This window comes from Zeus faber (genome assembly GCF_960531495.2).
Source record: "Zeus faber genome assembly, chromosome: 4".
In the NCBI taxonomy this organism is placed as follows: domain Eukaryota; kingdom Metazoa; phylum Chordata; class Actinopteri; order Zeiformes; family Zeidae; genus Zeus; species Zeus faber.
Genome location: NC_137191.1, coordinates 17,113,067 through 17,130,457, shown reverse-complemented (window position 1 = coordinate 17,130,457; position 17,391 = coordinate 17,113,067). Strand labels below are relative to the sequence as shown.

Here is a 17,391-nt window from a genome sequence, read left to right as displayed (position 1 = left end):
TTGTATAACAGAATACTGTCGGCCTTAACCATGCCGAAGAACATAGCTCATCAACCCTGCTCTCATTCCTCACTCCCGGTCTCTCCCTCCCCACTTCCTGGCCCGCCTCCTTGAGCATCTTAGCAACCGGGTAACAGTAAACACATCAATAACACAGTTTGAACATTGCGAACAGGGTTGCTACACCGCTGCCCCCTTACAAAGTCCCTCGGTCCGAGGGATCAAAAAAAGTCTCTGAGATGACCCGGGGCCCGTCACAGTCTCTGGGGTCGTGATCCTGGTATTTGCAAAGGCGACTCGGTCTGGTGAACAGGGCTGCCCCGCTGACTAGCAAGGACCACGGCTAGAGAAAGAGAGGGACAGGGAGTGTGCATGGAGACACAGACAGTGAATCTGGAGAATTTGGCGTAGGAGGAAGGAGGTGCTTGTCCCCTGGTGGTCTGAGGCCAGCTCCCCTGCCCAAGCGAGATGCTAGGCGAGGTGTTTTGAGTCACTGTCTCTCTGGGATTGTGCCAGGGCATGAAGGGGACCAGAGTCCCCTGTACGGGGCCAACCTGTCCTGTGCAGTGCCACTCTCCTCCCTCGGGGTGGTAGCTGAACCCTGTACACCACCTCACCCATCCTTACCACACAAGGCCCAACCCAGTGACAGTCCAACTTAGGTCACCAGCCCCTCCTCCTCCTCGGACTATACACCCAAACTAGCTCTGCAGCCTGGAAGTGCCTCTCTCTGGCCCTCACGTCATAATCTCTTTACTGTCTCATGCCCACCTTCCCCAGCTGGTCCAGGCAAAGGTGTGGGCTGACTCCAACCGATCTTGAAGTTCCTGAGCGTATTCTCCCTCTGGAGGAACTGCGGGAGTGTCAGGGGGCTTGTCAAATGCCATCTCTGCGGGTGCCCGGATCTCCCTTCCCAACATGAGGTGGGCAGGTGTGCAGGAGGTGGAGTCCTGCACAGCAGACCTGTAGACCATGAGGACCAGAGGAAGGTGCGTGTCCCAGTCCCGTTGGTGCTCTGTGGTGAGGATGGCCAGCTGCTGCGCTAGAGTTCTTTACTACTTTAGGGTCATTTGGCGGCTTTTCACATCATTTAAAAGTCAGAGCTTCCAAACAAGGTGGCACTTGTGCAAATCAAGCAAATATTATTAAAGATATGACTTGTTAATGATAAGGGTGTGGAAAACCGTGTTTCTGAGATAATCACCTCTAAAGTTTAACTCACACCAGGCTCCTTCAGCCAGCTCCCAGAATGCAAATGGGTTTGGTGGACAAACAAAGCCTCATGGCTACTTAACATAATGCTGAATGGACCAATCCCGAACAGCTCAAAAACACACAACTAATTTTGTTTTTAAAAAAGCTTTTATTGTACAGTAAGAATAAACATGTTTTATAAAATTTGAATTATTTTGGAGTTTAAAAGTATGGACAACACAACAAAATGTAGAGTCTATCAACGGTATTAAGTCCTTGAAAATCTGAAATCTGAAAATCTGTCACCAACCTCAACGGACTTCATCACGTCATCAACTTCTTCCATTGTAACAACAGCAGGCTACCGTCGGTCACCTCTGATGGTTCTTGAAAATATTCTGTTTCATCGTCACATTAAGTTTGAAATCCGCTGTTTGAAATGTTCTACAAGTCCGGAGTAATATCAGATTCAGCACCTGTCATTCTCTGCGTCGATGTCGGAGAACTGTCTATCATTGTGGAAAATGAAGTCCAGTACGCACTACTTACACTGACTTGGATCTATCATACTGGTCAGATTAAAATCCGTAATATGATTCAGAGCTTCCGCCACCCGCTTCGCATAATCCATAACAATACGGAGAAGAAAGTTTTCACAGAGAAGTGAGACCGAAACACCCCCGTGCTGCGCTTTAACCGTCTGTTTACGGAAGTGACGTAGGTGCGTGACGTGAACGGTTCTTCTTCTGCGCAGTTTCACAACAATGGCTCTGTGTGTATAAAAGTAGTACGATTTAAAGGTTGAATTCTATCAAAACGGTTTCACATTGTGACTTCACATCACATGGAATATGGATGAATGATCTCCACCTGGACTTTCTCTTGAAAGGAAACCATCGATCGTCGTTGTTCAGTGCTGTTCTGTGTCTTGGTAAGTGAACTGTGTTTCCCCATGTAATCTAATGGGAATATTTAACTCCATGGTTTACCATTTTTCTACTATTTATGAATCAAACTAGGTTTTGAAAATACATTGAGAGATTAAAAAAAACAAAAAGGAACACGAATCCACTACATTCCAGAACCTGACAGATCAAACACTGCTTTTGCACATTTTCTGTTGTTCACATTTTTTCTTAAGGCCTTTTTCCTTTCAGGTTCATTATCCATCAGATCCCCTTCAGCCAGGCCCAATGTACATTCTTGACTCCTTGAAAGTGTGGGCTTTTTGGTGTCTGCTGTGAGGGAATACCATAGCAAGTCAACTACTTGGTGGACGAAGGTATGTCATCCAGCAAAGGCAGCAACGCTGTGATAAGTTACGTGCACCACTCCTTCCAAGACTACGGTCTTGGGGAGACTGAGGTAGACCTTCACTGTGACAACTGTAGTGGACAGAACAAAAACAAGTTCATGCTGTGGTACTGTGCTTGGCGTACACTAAGCTGCACCATTGCATGGATCTACACTTTCTGATAGCAGGCCACACCAAGGTTTCACTGGACTGGTGCTTTGGACTTATCAAGCAGCATTCTCGAAAGACAATGGTGAACACTCTTGCTGAAATTTCAGAAGTTGTTTAAAACAGCACGGTAAAGACAATCAACATCCCTCAGCTCGTGGGGAAAGAGGATGGCACAGTGCTGGTGCAAAGCTTCAACTGGCAAGAACACCTGAGCCCATACTTCAGACCATTGCCACAGATCAAGCAGTACCAGCACTTCGGTGGGTAGCTCATCATTGTCTTGTGCATAAACTGTAAGTAATGATTCTACAAAGCTTAAACTAATGTTATAGTGAAACAAATAAATGTATAAATATAAGTTTTGGATTAAGATTCTATTTCATGTCTTCCAGCTTTGATGCCAAGAATCCTGGTGTAGTTGCGACCAAGGTGTCTTCTGGAGGCGAGGAGACCAGACTCCAGCTGCTCTGTGACATCCATGCCCACCAGAGATGCACTTCCCATTATGCCACCACCTGGACTGGACAGAGCCAGACAGAGCTACCTGTTCCACAAGATCAGAGGGTTCTGTGATGACGATACCCAGGACATCACCTGCCCAGCACCACTATTCAGAAGAGGCAGCCCCAAACAGGCTCTCAGAATGTAGCTGGGGTAGGGGAGGGGTTAGCCCACATAATAACTCGAAGAACTTTGAAGATATTTGGCATATGCACATTTATATATTAAATGACACACTGAGCCTTATATACAGACTCATATTATTGATAGACTCTACATTTTGATGTGTTCTCCGTACTTATAAACTCCTAAATAATTCCACTTTAATAAAACATGCATATTCTTACTGTTAAATAAAAGCCTTTTTAAAAACAAAAGATGTTGTGTGTTGATGACACTGTTCAACATTCCCTCAAAACACAAGAACAATGCAGAGATCTCCCTATTCAGCAAGGTGTCAAGTCCCCATTCAGCAGGGTGTCAAGTGGCCATGTGACAAGTAGCCATGCGGCTTTGTTGGTCCTGCAAACCCTTTGCATTCTGGGAGTTGGCTGAATGAAGCCAAGTGTGGGGAAACTTTGAGGGTGATTATCTCAGAAACACAGTTTGCTACACTCTTGTCATTAACAAGTCATAGCTTTATAAATATTTGCTAGATTTGCACAAGTGACACCTTGTTTTGATGCTCTGATTCTTCACTTTCAAATGACGTGAGAAAAAGTCAAAAGCCACCAAATGTACCTAGTCTGCAGTGGGTCACATATGCCTCTGGCCACTTTGTCAAGTAGCCAGGACATAACGGTTGCCCTTGTCGGTGCAGGGAAAACGGGCCCATGACGTCCACTGGTACTCTCTCCATCGGGGCCCCCACCACCGGTTGCTGGAGCTGGGCATGGGATTGACCTGGGAGGCCCTTGTGGGCAGCACAGAGATCACAGCGGCAACAAAAGTCTTCAACATCCCTTTTGAACTGTCCCCAATAGAACTCTTGACGAAAGCAGTGAAGGGTTTTGGAGACTCCAAAATTGCCTGCCCAAGCGGTACAATGAGAGGTTTTGAGCACAGCCTCTCTCAGTTCTCTAGGGACCACCACCTGCCACCTTCCCTCTCCCCTTCTAGGCCCTCTACAGCACCCTGTCACTCACCCGCAGAGCCTCAAACTTTGCCCAGAGTCCCCTAGTTGCCGTTGAACTCCCCACCACCTCGTCCCAAGGTGGCCTTTATCGAGACTCCACCCACTGCAATACCAGGTGTAGCTCCACGTCCTGCGCCTGTTGTGATCTCCACTCAGCTGTGCCGATTAGCTGTATCTCCCGACAGACCGGCCCACTCCCTTCGTGCATGGGGCATAACTCCTCCTCCTCCCGGAGCTCCCTTTCCCGCGCCTCTCTCTGCTCACAGTTACGGCATCCATCTGGTGCACAGGGACATCGGGACAGGGCGTCGGCGTTGTGCACTACTGTGAAGACATAAAACTGTAGCTCCTCCAGCCAGCGTGCGATCTGCCCCTCTGGTTCTCTGAAAGACATCTGCCACTGAAGAGCTGAGTGATCAGTCTGGGCACTGAAGGGCAGGCCACAGAGATAGTAGCTGAAGTGCCTCACCACCATCACCACGGCCAGAAGTTTTCGAGGAGTGACGCAGTAGCGACGCTCAGCCTTGTTGAAAGTTTAGCACTGCACCAACGCCAACATTGCAGGCGTCAGTATCCAGGATAAACGGCAGGGTGGGGTCTGGGGGAGTGAGGGTGGGGGACCCAGCCAAAGCTAAGGACGCGAAACTGCAACAGCCCCCTACCTGTGCAAAAGGTGGTCTTTTGTCTAGCTCTTTGTCTGTCGGAACCGAGGGGCACCTGCTATTAGCCACTGCGCAAGTCGAGTGAGGAGAACCAGGACAAACCGGACACCAGGTCCAGTGACTCATCGATGTGGGGAAATAGGTACAAGTCTTTCCTGGTCACATTGTTCAGGGGTCTGTAGTCGACACAGAATCTCATCTTTGTGTGCCGTTTCGTTGTGACCATCACAACCCCCATCACAACCCCACAGCCCATGGGCTGTCTGAGGGCCCAATGATGCCTGCCCGCTGCATCTCCTCAATCGTGTTGTCTGCGGCATCCCGGTGCGCCATGGGACGACGGCTGGGGTGCATCTTGATGGGCTGAGCTTCCCCAGTGTCTATTTCATAAAGCACCAAATGTGTCAGGCCCACGTCACCATCTGTCAGAGTAAAAACGTCCTTGAATTCCGACAACACCCGCCACAACTCTTCCCGCTGCCAGGGCTCGTCACAGTTGCGTTCCCATATCTCTCTCACCACTGACAATCAATCCACCTCTTCCAATTTGGTTGGCTGGGCCAGGGGAAGGGGGCCCAAGCACATAGAGGGGAGTGTTGTTAGAGAGGGTGGCTGTCTGTTGGCAGGAGTGCGGGGCATAAGGGGTGGCAGCCAAGTGCTGAAGTTGTGGGGGAATACCTCTCTTGAGCACCTGAACTTGGTAATGGGGAGCTATCACTACTGACTGTGGGGTTTGCAATGTCGCATTGTGTCTCTGTGGCCTTCATAGCCAGTGAGTGTGGTCTTGGGTTTGTAAGGGGGATATCATTTTAACAGTGGGGCCCCCAGGGAAGCTCAGTGTGTTCTCCCCTAGGTCCAGCAGGCAGCAAGCAAACCTCAGGAAGTCCAATCCCACTATACAGGGGTCCTGCACCTCTGCCACCCACACAGGGAAGCTTACTGATAGACCCCCCATATCTTTGGTCACCCGCCCCTTCCCTAGCATAGGCTCTAACTCACCAGTCACTGTCTGTAGCTGCACCATGGTTCAATTGCTAGGTAGCTCCAATTGTGTCACCGCTGGAACACATGCTGAGGCCACATGCACGGCCCACAAGGGCCGTGCATGTGGCCTCAGCCAGGGTGATGGGGACGTGGCAGAAATCCCCAACATGTGTCCAATCCACCACCATTGCAGACTCTGCGGTGTCATCTGCTTTGTCCAAATCGCCTCTGCAGCGCCCCAACCAAAGCCCCATAGTCACTTCTTTCCTCTGGCTAAGTAATAACAAGCATGCTAATGCATCATCCACAAGGCACAACGCCAGCTGCAGAGCTTTATTGTCCTCCGACCAGCCCGTTGCCCGCGATAGCAATTCGAATTGGGCGTGAAACACCTCCCATTCAGCTTTACCGTAGTACTTTGGGCGTTTTTAGCGGAACCTGATTGCCGAGGGCGCCACCATCTTTGTGTACAGTCTGTGCATAAGCCATGCCTTCACACCGAGGGAGGAGATCTGCACCATGTGCTCCACTCTGCTGGGGGTCAGAGGAGCCAAATCCCACGTCAGCAGCCAGTCTCCTGACCATCTCCATCACGCGGGTTTTGTGTTCCACCGAAGCACATCCAAACTCCCTAAGCCAAATTGCTTTCCCCCTCTTCCTCTTTAATCTTCAAGCGTGCCCCGTTCCACTGCATCACGTCCGACAGGTGGTAGCCGGCTATCTGGCTAGGCTAGATTCTAACGTAGCGGCGCATTTAACGTCTGACACCAAATGTAGCGTCCTGCTCAATGCTTCGTTTAAACACAAGGGGTGACAATGCTATAGTCCGGTGCATTTATTGTCTAACGGCATGGGCTACTGTCGGCCGTAACCATGCCGAAGAGCAGACCCGCTCGCTCATCAACCTGGCTCTCAGTCCTCACTCACGGTCTCTCCCTCCCCACTTCCCGGACCCGCCCCCTTGAGCGTCTCAGTCCGCAACACGGTAACAATAAACACATCAATAACACAGTTTGAACATTTATAACAGGGTTGCTACAGTGCATACGAAAGCAATTGTATTTTGTATGTGTGTGTTTGTTCGACGGCGCATGTTCCCAGTGTGTGTGTGTGTGTGTGTGTGTGTGTGTGTGTGCGCGCGCGTGAATCTTGAATCTCTAATCCGTGCGTGTGCGCGTGTTTGTGCGTGTGCGTGTGCGTTTGCGTGTGTGTGTGTGTGTGTGTGTGTCTGTGCACAATTTTGGGATCAAAGACCTTCTGTGAGACATGTGCTGAGAGTTGCGATGGGCGCTCGGCTGCTAACTGGCTCGCCGCCAACTGGTGTTACATGAGCCTCTCACACAACCTGAGGCAAGCAGTGCTCCGGCGCTGGGGGCGGAGCCTGCTCCCTCAGCCAGACACACCGATTGGCGGAAGAGGCCGCCACTCGGAGGGTAAACACTACAAGGTCTTGTCCTCAGTTGACTTCTCCTCCACCGCCCGCTGATGCCGGAGAGGCAAAACCAAACCAAAAAAATAGTTGTTGTTTTTTTGGTTTGACACCAGTGCCATAGAAACCATGACCCAGCCGCATTACAGCAGCGCAGTGAGGCCAAGACAGGGTTGCGCTGGATTGAAAAACGTCTCCGTTCAATAATAATGATAATAAAGTAGTGAGCTAAAGGCAGCGGTTGGCCAACATGCCAAGCCACTGATGACATAAATACTAATGAGCTGGAGAGGAGGGCTCCACAAGAACAACCGCCTCTATCAGCAGTTCTGTTCATTAAGAAGATTATGATGTTACACCAAGGAATTGTCCTTTCAATGGCACACACATCAGCTCCGTATTTATAAGGAATTTATTATGGGTTTTTTTGCTTATATCTTTTGCCTATATAAAATAATTATATACTATATATATATATATACAGTATATATAGAATGAATCTACTGTATATATATATTTCAAATATAGATATATGCCTTTATATATTGTTTTACTCTTTTGATTTTTGTCTATTTATTTTTTCATTTCACTACACTAAAATATTTTAAATAAATAAAAGAGCTGTAGTGAGTACAATAATAAATGAAATTCATTCAAAAAGGTGAAAGAAAGGTGGGCATCTCCCAAAAAGACAGGTATTTGTCTTCTCTCTAGTCTATAATCACAAACTGTATAGTATTGTAAATAAAGTTCCTAGCACCAAATACCCGGTGCTGGTATTTTTGTTCAATTATCTTCCAATTTGTGTTGGTGGTTTTTTTGTAGCATTGCATAAATCAAACCAATTTAGATTTTCAATGAAATTCAATTACAAAACTAAAAGCTGATGAGATGGAAAAACAAAACGCTTTTTTATCACGGAACAGTCGGCCCGCGGAAAATTAATTTGTGTTCGCTTTGGGAGCAACAGCAAATCAGGCTCCAATTAGCAGCAACGTACGCCTTTAACTCAGGGAAATCTGAAATCGATCGCAAGAACAAAAAACAACCATCAATAACCGTTTAAACTATTGTGAGGTTTGTTTTGAGAATTATTTGAAAATTGCTCAGTGCAGTTCAAGGTTCTAATTATTTGAGACCAATAATTCAAGGGAAATAAGGACTCAAAGTAATTCACTGAGGAATGATCTCTCGGTTTACATTCATAACCCCGATACTGAAATTTAGTATAACATAAATGTATTTGTTTTAAATTCATTATTATTATTATTATTATTATTATTATTATTATTATTATTATTTTAGAGAATGGTAAAACAGAAAAAATAAGTTCCTTAAAATGGACAAAAACATAGTAAAATCTCATTCTTCATGCAACCCTGGATACTGAATGGGTTACACTTAAGTACATAAATCCAATATGTTTCTCCTTGAAGCCGTCTTGTTCGTCTACCCCCTCCTCTATTCGATTTTGGGACACTCTCCATCCAAAAGAAACCTCTGAAAAGCTTCTCGATCCCACCTCGCCTGCCAGCTTGTAGTGGACCACCATGGGGGAGCTGGGGTTTGAGGTTTGAGGTGCATTTCTGTGTTCCAGCACCTTGCTCCAAAAGCCTCCATTTGGGTTGGGAAGCCACACAGTTTTTACTATAGATGATGAAAATTGTCCATTAAAAGTGTCTTTTTTTAAACCATCACAGGCGTACCGATCACAGGCGCCCCATCGCGGTCACAGAGGGAGCCATCGGGGCTGATATAGTTTATGTTTGCAATGATATATTGAGGGGGACAACTCTCTGTTTCTCCCAGGAAGGGGGGGGGGGGGTCTGGACCCCTGCACAATAAGGCTTTAAATTAACAACACCTGGTTTTCTTCGTGTACAAAAAAACTGTACACGAAGAAGAAGAGCTGACGTCACTTCCGTCAGCAATGTTTTAACGCAACAACAACATATAATTCTCTGTGAAAAAAAATGGTCTCCTTGTTGTTATGGATTACGAAAAGAGGGTGGCAGAAGCTGAAATATATCGCGAAACTGGCAGATGGCTGGGAGGACCTCGCCAATCGCATTCTGGGCAATACTGTCCCGCGGCGATAGGTTGTCATGCGCGCGATCTGAATCGTGCGCCTTTCTTAAAACTATCACTATTATGAAACAATAAATGCAGGAAATGGGAATGTTGAGAAGTCACAGAATAATAGAGGCTGATTATTTACTATTTTTGGTGGCACATCACATGTGGCACATCCCAAATGAGGACAAGGTGTAAAACTGTCCGAGCCGGGGTTTGCCTTGGCGATGGGATACTTTCCATGTGGATTTTACAAAAAAACCATCCCATTGCCAAAGTTCCAAACTGTACTTGAGAAAAAGAAAAAGAGAAAAAGATTTGTGTTGCTTGAATAAACCAAAGTGGTGGAACCTCTGCGGGTTTCATTTGATGTGTTGATGACTTGAAAAACGCCAGCAAATGGGCTAATGGGCGACGGCCGACCAGGAAGTTTGTAGCGCCCGACGCTCACGGTGCCAAGATAAATAAAACAGGGTTTGATCATTCGCTCCTCTCTCTATCGCTATCTCTCTATCTATCTCTCCCAGAGAAGAGGGGGAGAGAGGGAGAGGAGGGTGGAGGAAGAGGAGGAGGAGGAGTGGAATGTCTCCGACTCCCACCTCTCCGCCGCCCACTGCTGACATATCACTATAACTTTCTCTCTCTCTCTCTCTCTCTCTCTCTCTCTCTCTCAGCTCCTCCCCTCTTTATCTCTTTGTCTGCACCTGCCTTTTTTTTTTTTTTTTACTCCTTTGTCCTTCCTCCTCCTCCTCCTCCCTGTATCTGTTTCACTGACCTCCATCTCGCTTCACTTTGCGAAATCCTTCTCTCACAGTTTTCGTCCCCCGCCTTCCATTACCCCACCTGTCCTCCTCCTCCTCTGTGGGGAGGTCAGCTGAGGCAGGACGACGTATACAACCTCATTTGACCCTTTATTAGTGAGAGATAATGAGCGGCTGGCTGTACATTACACCGCTCATCAGCGAGCACTGCAACCCCGTCGTAAACAACTGGCCCTGTAAAAAAAAACAAAAAACCTACGCGACAAACGTATTCACCGTTATTCATGGGAAATTGGACATATCCGCATCCGTCTCGTCAAGTCTTCCATTGTAGTTTCTATGAAGCAGCACAGGGTGGCGCCACTGGCTAGTGTCAGCATTCGCATGTAGGTGGTAGGCGCGAAACGAGGGGCGTGAATACCGCCAGGGGGAAGTGGTTGCCCATGACAACGGTCATTATTAACATATCAGCATATCATATTATCATATTCAGCAATAACTGGCCACTGATTACTATGGCTATCGACCAGTCACACTCAAGCTTTCCGCAGAGCCACGGTGTAATGAGAGTATATTACACATTTATGACGCAGGATTTGTCTCAGGGTGAGATTTTGTATTACGACGGTGAAACTTGAAAGATGAAAGATGGAAAATCATCTGGACAATTAGCCGTGCTTTACCTACAAGGATATGAGGGAGCTATGGTTCAATAGTTATGAAAATCCACTGATGTGACGCAGTATTAGTCGAGGGGCGAAGGATCACAGTAGTACCAGTGAAGTCTAGTCTTATGAGCATGAACGTGTACATACACACCGTTTTAAAGTTAATCTGGAGGTGAACTCCATCAGGATCATCCTTTGGGCGGAACTCCACCTTAAAGGTTTAGCGTGTAGAAGTTACGGAACAGACTTGGCAGAAATGTAATAAAATACTCATAAGTATGTTTTAATTAGTGTATAATCCCATGAAAATAAGAGTTGTCGTGTTGGCGCAACCTTAGAATGAGCCGTTTTCGTCTCCATAGGGCGCGGGTACACTTCACGGAGGCCGCCATTTTGCATGTTGCTTCTACCGTAGCCCAGAAAGGCCAAAGCAAACACTAGCTCTAGAGATGTGCCGTGTTGCACCGCCATGGGGAGGGGTATTCAGTTGGTTGCGATCTGCAACCTCAATGCGAGGTGCCACTGCATTCTACGCACTGCACCTTTAAATCACTCGACGTGGATCAAGGCGAAATCTTTTCCGAGCGTGAGCATCTGCCAACGTTTCCGTTACGGCCACGCTTTAAGAGAAACCGCGACACGTCTGACTTGATGATGATTTGAACACTGAGCACATAATCTGGAGTTCTGAGTGTATGGATCACCAAATGAAGGCCTGATAGGACATGACGCCATTGCAGCTAAACACCTAGAGGGGACGCTCGCTGGGCCAGCAGCGCTGCTTGCTTGTGTGTGTGTGTGTGTGTGTGTGTGTGCGTGCGCGTGTGTGTGTGTGTGTGTGTGCGTGTGTGTGTGTGTGTGTGCGTGAGTGTGTTTTGCATTCAAACGTTCCACTAAACGAGTTAGGCCAAAGCCTGAGGCAACAGGCAGAAAATGAAAAGCACATTACGACTGGAACTGATTTTCCCCCAGCTAAATATAACATGGCGGCGGGCTGTTGTGGTGGAATTACCTACTGGATTTTGAAGGGATTTTTTAATGCGCTTCACAGGGCGGCAGTTAAAATAAGCGCCGAGTATGGCTCAGGTTTTTACAATAAAATGACTGTTTTGACTGTTTATTTTTAATTTACTTTGGACTGGTGAGAATGGATTAAATCGTTTGCGAAAGTATTAGTGGTACAAAATGGAGCCTAATTGTATGGAACAAATTCCCATCCTGTGCTTCACCAACCATCTGAGCAAATGCTCAAATTTCTTGATTTATTCAGTGAAGTCGGTACCAGGGGCTTGGATTTAATCGATTTTAAGAGTTTCTCAACAATAAATTCAGTTGATTATGCTGAAAAATCAACGACAATTGATTTAGGTTAAGACGCATATAGTTGGGAATGGTTTTTAATTTTTAATAGGAACTGCATGAAAAATCCAGTGGAAAAGAAATATACTGATGGTGAAGCTGGCCACTAAAACAGAATTACATAACATGTCAATGTGTGGAAATACACTCAATAGATGCCTGACATACTGCCATGCACGCTGAGGCATCAGTTCCATTTATCTCGTCTTGTTTTCTTTTTTTTTTCCAAATCTTTTATCATTTATTCATACCTTCGACTGCTCTTTTGAAGAAGACCTTGCAGCTCCCGCAGGTGACCACCCCGTAGTGACACCCCGACGCCTCGTCCCCGCACACCAGGCACACTTTGGCCGTGGAAGATGGCTGCCTCAACGAAGAGCTAAAAGAGAATAAAAGAGATATTTAAATTAGATAGATAGATAGATAGATAGATAGATAGATAGATAGATAGATAGATAGATAGATAGATAGATAGATAGATAGATAGATAGATAGATAGATAGATAGATAGATGATCATGAGCAACATGCAATAAACCTCACAATTTAATAATGTTAAAACCCTAAATATGAACAATACCCTCAAAAATTCACAAGAAACAATAAAAAAATGACCAAAACATAACACAAAAAAAGGCAATATACAATAAACAGAACATTAGAAGATAGACACATTAAGCCATGTACAATAAACCACAACAAATGATCAATATCAGTTTGCAGTAGGCGAGATAATCCCCACTGTGTTGACATACGTTATCACTTTTACATAGCACTTGCATAAACTTTTTATCAGATTTATCAGTGAATGGTGCGTGGTGTCATTTGAGGCGACAATTTATGATTTTTGCCGCCAACAAATGGTTCCTTCAGGATTGCATTAGGCAACCTGGGCGTTGCCTAGCAACAGATAAACAGTTTCCCCGTTGCCAGCGGCGTGATGTGGATTGTAAAACCAACGCTGTTACATCAGGACCCGTGGAATGGAAGGCCTGTCGTCCAATCAAATCACGGCACGCAGAAAGCTTGTTTCTGTTCTTTGCACAATATTCTCAGTTTAATGACCACAATTACAGTCCGGGAAAACATATGATTCATAGTTTTTTTTCCCCTGGCTTAGAGAAATGACAATGGCATTAAGTGACATGAATTAAGACCGAAAGACAGTAAATGAGGCCGATCCGAGACGGTAGGAGTCAAGTAATTCATACAAATTTAAAGCTGCTCACAACAATAAAGGTTATGACACAGTAAAAATGTAGTTAGATGTAGGCTTTAAGTTTGAAAATGGAACCTGAACTGCAAATACAGAGGGAAAAAAAACGGTTGCTTCTTATAATTAACAATAACTGACATAATTGAGTCATAAATTCCATTGAATATATATAATCAATGGATATATAGTTGCTATTGCCTTCTTAGTGTTTCCTCTTTATTAAGTCATTACAGGAGAACAGCATTTAAATTTTGAGTAGTTCAGCTCTCAGTTGGAGGCCTTTGCCAGTGGCTTATCTTGCACATGATGCCAAATATTGTTATTGTTTTCAGGTGTCAACATTAAATTGCAGTAACCACGTTTGGCTTAATCCTTAATATATTATAGTAGTTCAGCAATTCAGCAACCTCAAAAAAATTCAATTGGCCTCTGTAGAAACGTTTAAAAACAGATCATATTAAGCCTCAACAAGGTACATGCATTTCAACAAGGTACATGCATTTACATTTTATATCAAAATCGAAGGCGAGTTCCTCTCCGTTAGGCGCCTAGCCCGGGCGAAATGCAAAAGGAGAGAGCATAGAAACGGGGACGAGAGGGACACATTTTGAAAATGGATCAGGCAACCCAGATTTAGTTTGACTGAGTCAGCGGAGTTGTGATTAAAATCTCTCCAATGAAACCTGACAGAGTTTTATCAGTCAATTTGGTGCTGAAAGTGACCCCTCAAATGAGGCCGTGAACTGACTGATATAAAATGTTTGCACATGGGCCTGCTTCTGACTGGATAAGCAAATTAGTTAAGTAGTTTTAAGTAGTTTATATTATTTTATACAAATATATATATATATATATATATATATATATATATATATATATATATATATATATATATACACGATCAGAAACAACATTAAATCCACCACGAATAACCAATAATATTGTGGTATATCCAATAATATCTGTGGTATCGGGCAACAAGACGTTCGCAGCAGATCCATTTAGTCCTGTAAGATGTGAGGTGGGGCCCCTATGGATCCAGCTTGTTGTTCTTGTTGTTGTTGTCGACCGTCTTCCATTGCTCCATGGTCCAGTTCTGACGCTCATGTGTCCATTGTAGGCGCTTTCTCTGCGGTGGACAGGGGTCAGCGTGGGCACTCTGACCCGTCTGCTGGTCAGAGTGCCCCATACGCAGCCCCACACACAGCACGCTGTGATGCACTGTGTGTTCTGACACCTTTCTATCATAACACAGCATTGACTTTTTCAACAATTTGTGCTGCAGTAGCTCTTCTGTGGGATCGGACCAGACGGGCTGGACTTCACTCCCCACGCACATCAATGTGCCTTGGGCGCCCCTGACCCTGTCGCCAGGACCGGTCGTCCTTCCTTGTACCACTTTTGGTAGGTACTAACCACTGCATACCGGGAACACCCCACAAAACCTGCTGTTTTGGAGATGCTCTGACCCAGTCGTCTAGCCATCACAATTTGGTCCTTGTCAGAGTCGCTCAGATCCTTACGCTTGCCCATTTTTCCTGCTTACAACACATCAACTTTAACAACTGACTGTTCACTTGCTGCCTAATATATCCCACCTCTTGACAGGTGTCATTGGAACGAGATGATCAATGTTGTTCACTTCACCTGTCCTGTGGTTTTAATGTTGTGGCTGATCGGTGTGTGAATATATATATATATATATACATACATATTTACACAGTATATATATGTGCATATACATATAAATATATATATATACAGTATATATTTTTCAATACACACACACATATACGTATATATAGTTTCTGAATATTAAATGCTTAATAAACTGTTTTACACTGATTTAACTTAAAATGAGCAAAAATAAAATGATAATGAAATGAAATCATAATTAAATAAATATTTCAAATTTTCAAATTTAAACAACATTTCAATAAGAATAAAACTTTAAACTCGTAAAAGCTTACAGTTTCATGATTTCACAAGGCCGATAAGATTATAAACATATAATAATAATACATAATTTGATGATAATTTACTCTCTCTCACACACACAGACACGCGCACACACACAGACACACACACACACACATACAAATCCCAGCAATGGGTACAGACAGAGAGGGAACACTTTGTATGGAGACATTAGAGGCGGCCTCAGCTTCCCCCTCTTTTCTCCCCGCTAATTACCACTCTCTCATCTCAATCAATAACACGCAAGGTGATTGTCTGGTTAACATTCTCCTTACATCCTTCATCAAACAAGCTGTCTTCCCTCCCTCCCTCGCTCCCTCTCTCCCTCCCTCTGAAAGGGGTGCAGCAGCAGCGCTCTCAGATACGATCAGGAGCAGTGATCTAATTCCCCCCGTCCATCCACACACACATTCAATTTGTCAGGACGCGCTGAGCAGTCTCTGGTGAGGTGTTTGTCTGACTCGATCCTATCTGGCACCACGCCGCACCACCGCCCACCGGAGAGAGGGAGTGTGTGTGTATGTGTGTGTGTGTGTGTGTGTGTGTGTGTGTAAGTGTATTTAAGTGTGTGTGTGTGTGTGTGTGTGTGTGTAAGGGAGTGTTATGCATATTCATGATTGTACTTGTACTGTATGTAATAATGTGTGGATGTGTGTTTATGTATCTGTGTTTGTGTATGTGTGTGTATGTGTGTGTGTGTCCATGTGTGTTAGTGTGTGTGCATATGATTGTACTGTATGTGTGAAGGTATGTATCTATGTGTCTTTATGTATCTGCATGTGTACGGGAAGTAACCGTATGTGTGTGTGTGTGTGTGTGTGTGTGTATGTGTGTGTGTGTGTCTCTCTCTGTGTGCTCATATTCAGAATTCTATGTGTATGTAACTGTATGTGTGTGTGTGTGCTTATATTCAGGATTCTATGTGTAAATTACCGTGTGTGTGTGTGTGTGTGTGTGTGTGTGTGCATGTGTGTGTGTGTGTGTGTGTGTGTGTGTGCATGTGTGTGTGTGTGTGTGTGTGTGTGTGTGTCTGTGTGTGTGCATATTCGGGATTGTATCTATATGAAACTATGTGTATATGTAATTGTGTATGTGTGTGTTTATGTAGGTGTGTGTGTGTGTGTGTGTGTGTGTGTGTGTGTGTGTGTGTGTGTATGTACATGTGTACATGTATAAGTAACCATGTGTTTTTGTGCGCTTGGATTCATAATTGTAGGTGTAATAGATAACCATGTTCAACCAATGTGTATATTTCTAACAATGTGTGCATATGTGTGTGTGTGTGTGTGTGTGTGTGTGTGTGTGTGTGTGTGTGTGTGTGTGTGTGTGTGTGTGTGTGTGTGTGTGTGTGTGTGTGTGTGCGTGTGTTCAGAGAAACGATCGCACTTCCCAAAAGGTGGAGCTTTAAGCTTTTAAAAAGTAAAATGCCTCCTACCAAAGTAAAACTATTTAGGGAGGAATTTTAGTGAAAACAGATCTTCCTCCCCCAGCTTCTGTTCCACCGTGCGCTGTGTGCACATGCACGTGGTCTCATTTCAAACCAGTTCCATGTCACTCACACACACACACACACACACACACACACACACACACACACAAGCCAGCAGCCCTGGTGCCTCTCTCCCTCTGTCCCCAGCAAGGTGACTTCCCTCCCCGGGAGAAGGATGTAGGTCACCCTGCGCTGCTGCTTATGAAACCACAGCACAGCGGCCGGCCTGCAGTGACTGTGCAGCACGGCCTGCAGGGGCAGGCGCGCACACACGCACACGTACACGCACACACACACACACACACACACACACACACACACACACACACACACACACACACACACACACACACACACACACACACACACACACACACAATGCCAATGCACTGTCGGCTGGTTCGGACGCAATGCTACTGTTACTGTCTGGAAGATTTATTTACTCTAGAAACCTGGACGTTTTAAAAGTATACAGTATA

The 17,391-nt window shown here is 45.3% G+C and overlaps 1 protein-coding gene across 2 annotated transcripts in view; it reads right to left on the bottom strand.

The window, feature by feature from the left end:
* Positions 1-17,391, bottom strand: part of nr3c2 (nuclear receptor subfamily 3, group C, member 2) — a 90,335-nt gene that overhangs the window by 37,904 nt on the left and 35,040 nt on the right. For both annotated transcript variants that reach the window (XM_079998400.1, XM_079998401.1), the window contains exon 3: positions 12,483-12,610. In XM_079998400.1, the coding sequence (XP_079854526.1) occupies positions 12,483-12,610 (128 nt within the window). The remainder of the gene's footprint in view (positions 1-12,482; positions 12,611-17,391) is intronic.